The 2,012-nt window shown below is 69.0% G+C and overlaps 1 protein-coding gene across 1 annotated transcript in view; it reads left to right on the top strand.

Annotated features, from left to right (window-relative positions):
* The window catches only part of SLC6A3 (solute carrier family 6 (neurotransmitter transporter), member 3), a 29,175-nt gene that overhangs the window by 25,586 nt on the left and 1,577 nt on the right, over window positions 1-2,012 (top strand). Inside the window, exons 13-14 of the mRNA XM_010857138.1 lie at window positions 397-475; window positions 684-909. Of these exons, the coding sequence (XP_010855440.1) occupies window positions 397-475; window positions 684-909 (305 nt within the window). The remainder of the gene's footprint in view (window positions 1-396; window positions 476-683; window positions 910-2,012) is intronic.

Below are 2,012 nucleotides of genomic sequence, written 5' to 3'. Positions count from 1 at the left end.
GCTCCCACTCTGGGCCCACCGAGACACCCACGTGGGCGGCAGGGTGGTCCTCACCCGACAGTGCCTCTGCCTGGAGGCCGCGGAGGGAAGTCAGCCTCGGGGTCAGCGGGTGCTCGGCCGTGAGGCGGGACGAAAGTAGACAGGGTTCACCCACAGCACGGGCCCGGGGCTCCCCGGCACGTCCAGTGGCTGCTCGTGGTCTGGGCTGGGCAAGCTCTGGCCGGTGGGCAAGTCCACCTGCGGCCTGCTATGTTGGAACCTGGCCGTAAGTCCACTCCACGGCTGCAGGGCCGCGTGGCCGTGGCCGAGTCCCAGTGGCTCAGGACCCCTGACTGTCCCCCCTATCCAACGGCCCCGGCTGGCTGTTTGGGGCCCTCAGCACCCGCCTCCACCCAGCCAGCCCAGCCCCCCGGGTGCGAGTAGGCGCGGGCAGCGCCGACCCCCAAGGGCCAGCAGGAGAGGAAGTGGAGCCGGGGTGAGGCTTCTGGTCCAATCCCGCTCAGGGGCTTCTGGTCACCCCTCCTGCCTCCAGTCAGTGAGGTGTCCTGCTTCTCCTCACGTGGTAACCCGGGGGTTTGGAGGACAGCGAGAGAGCCCCTCCCATCAGCCCTGAGACTCAGGGGCATGTGCCCCCACCGCGGGGCCCGCAGCCTCAGGCCATTGTGTGGGGGGCCCTCCCCCAGAGTCGCCGCTCGGGAGCCCCTGGCCCCAGCTGCCCCTGACCCTGCCGCTCGGTTTCAGTTTGTGGTCGTGGTCAGCATCGCGACCTTCAGGCCCCCGCACTACGGAGCCTACGTCTTCCCCGAGTGGGCCAACGCGCTGGGCTGGGCCATCGCTGCGTCCTCCATGTCTGTGGTCCCCATCTACGCCGCCTACAAGCTCTGCAGCCTGCCTGGCTCCTCGCGGGAGGTGCGTATCTGCACGGGGCCCCCTCTCCTGCCCTTCTGCCCAATGCGAGGCCGCCGGCGAGGTCAGGTGGGAGTCCCAGGCCTGCTCCCACCGGCTCGTCTCGGACCAGCAGGAGAGTCTGGATGGGCGGTGACTGTGCCAGGCACGAGGGCTGGGTGTGTGTCTACACGTGTGTGTCTGGGCGTGTTGTGTGTGTGAGCCTGTGTGTTCTCACATGGGCATGCACGTGTGTGCTTGCCAGCGGGTATCTGGGTGTGAGCTCGCCTGCTGTGCACCGTGTGGACGCCGTGGTCTGAGGGTGGGGGTGGACTCGGGGGACCAGGCCCACCCGGGGCTGAGCCGGGGCAGCGGGGCCGCCAGGGAGGACCCCCATGAGGGCGGAGGTGGCTCTGGGCCTCCGAGTCAGGCCCACTGCTGAGTCCCCTGTGAAGCAGGCGGTGGGGGGATGACCTGTGACCTGAGCACAGGGGCTCCCCCCTGCCCCCATTGTGGTGCTGGGATTCCTGGAAAAAGAGATGGAGGTCGTAGCCTTGCACGCTCTCCCGGAGCCCTCAGACATTGCTTGATGCCCGATTCCAGTCTCTCAGGGGAGCGAAGCCCCTGGCTGTACCCCAGCAGGTCCAAGCATCCCCCGAGGGCCACGTGGCGTCTCTCTGGCTTGGACGCAAAGGCTGGGTCCCCTCGCAGGCTGGCCCCCAGCCCGTCCCTCAGCATCAAGTAGGCCCAGCCCAGGCCAGGCCCTCGCGGCCCCCAGCAGAGCTGGACGGTGTCAGGCAGTGTAGGCGCCGCTCACAGCCCCCTTGCTCACAGCCTCTGGGGGACAGCCCTGCAGACAGCAGGCGACTGCTGGCCCTGGGAGAGACCCCTCTGTGTGGGCTGGGGAGGGGGCCTGCAGGGCCTGGACCTCCCGCCAGCCAGACTCACTCCCTAGAATCTCAGCGCTCAGATGGGGGTCAGTGACACCTGGGGGGGACGCCTGGCCCCAGACAGTCCATGGGCCAGCTGCTGAGAGGCCGGGGGGGAGCTGTCCGAGGGGTAGGGGGAGGTGGTGGGAGGGAACCAGCCTCCCCTCTGGCTGTGAGAGACAGTGGGACGTCCCGGGG

The sequence above is a fragment of the Bison bison genome, unplaced genomic scaffold (assembly GCF_000754665.1).
Source record: "Bison bison bison isolate TAMUID 2011002044 unplaced genomic scaffold, Bison_UMD1.0 scf7180017864377, whole genome shotgun sequence".
Taxonomy (NCBI): domain Eukaryota; kingdom Metazoa; phylum Chordata; class Mammalia; order Artiodactyla; family Bovidae; genus Bison; species Bison bison.
This window is presented reverse-complemented; position numbering and strand designations above follow the sequence as displayed.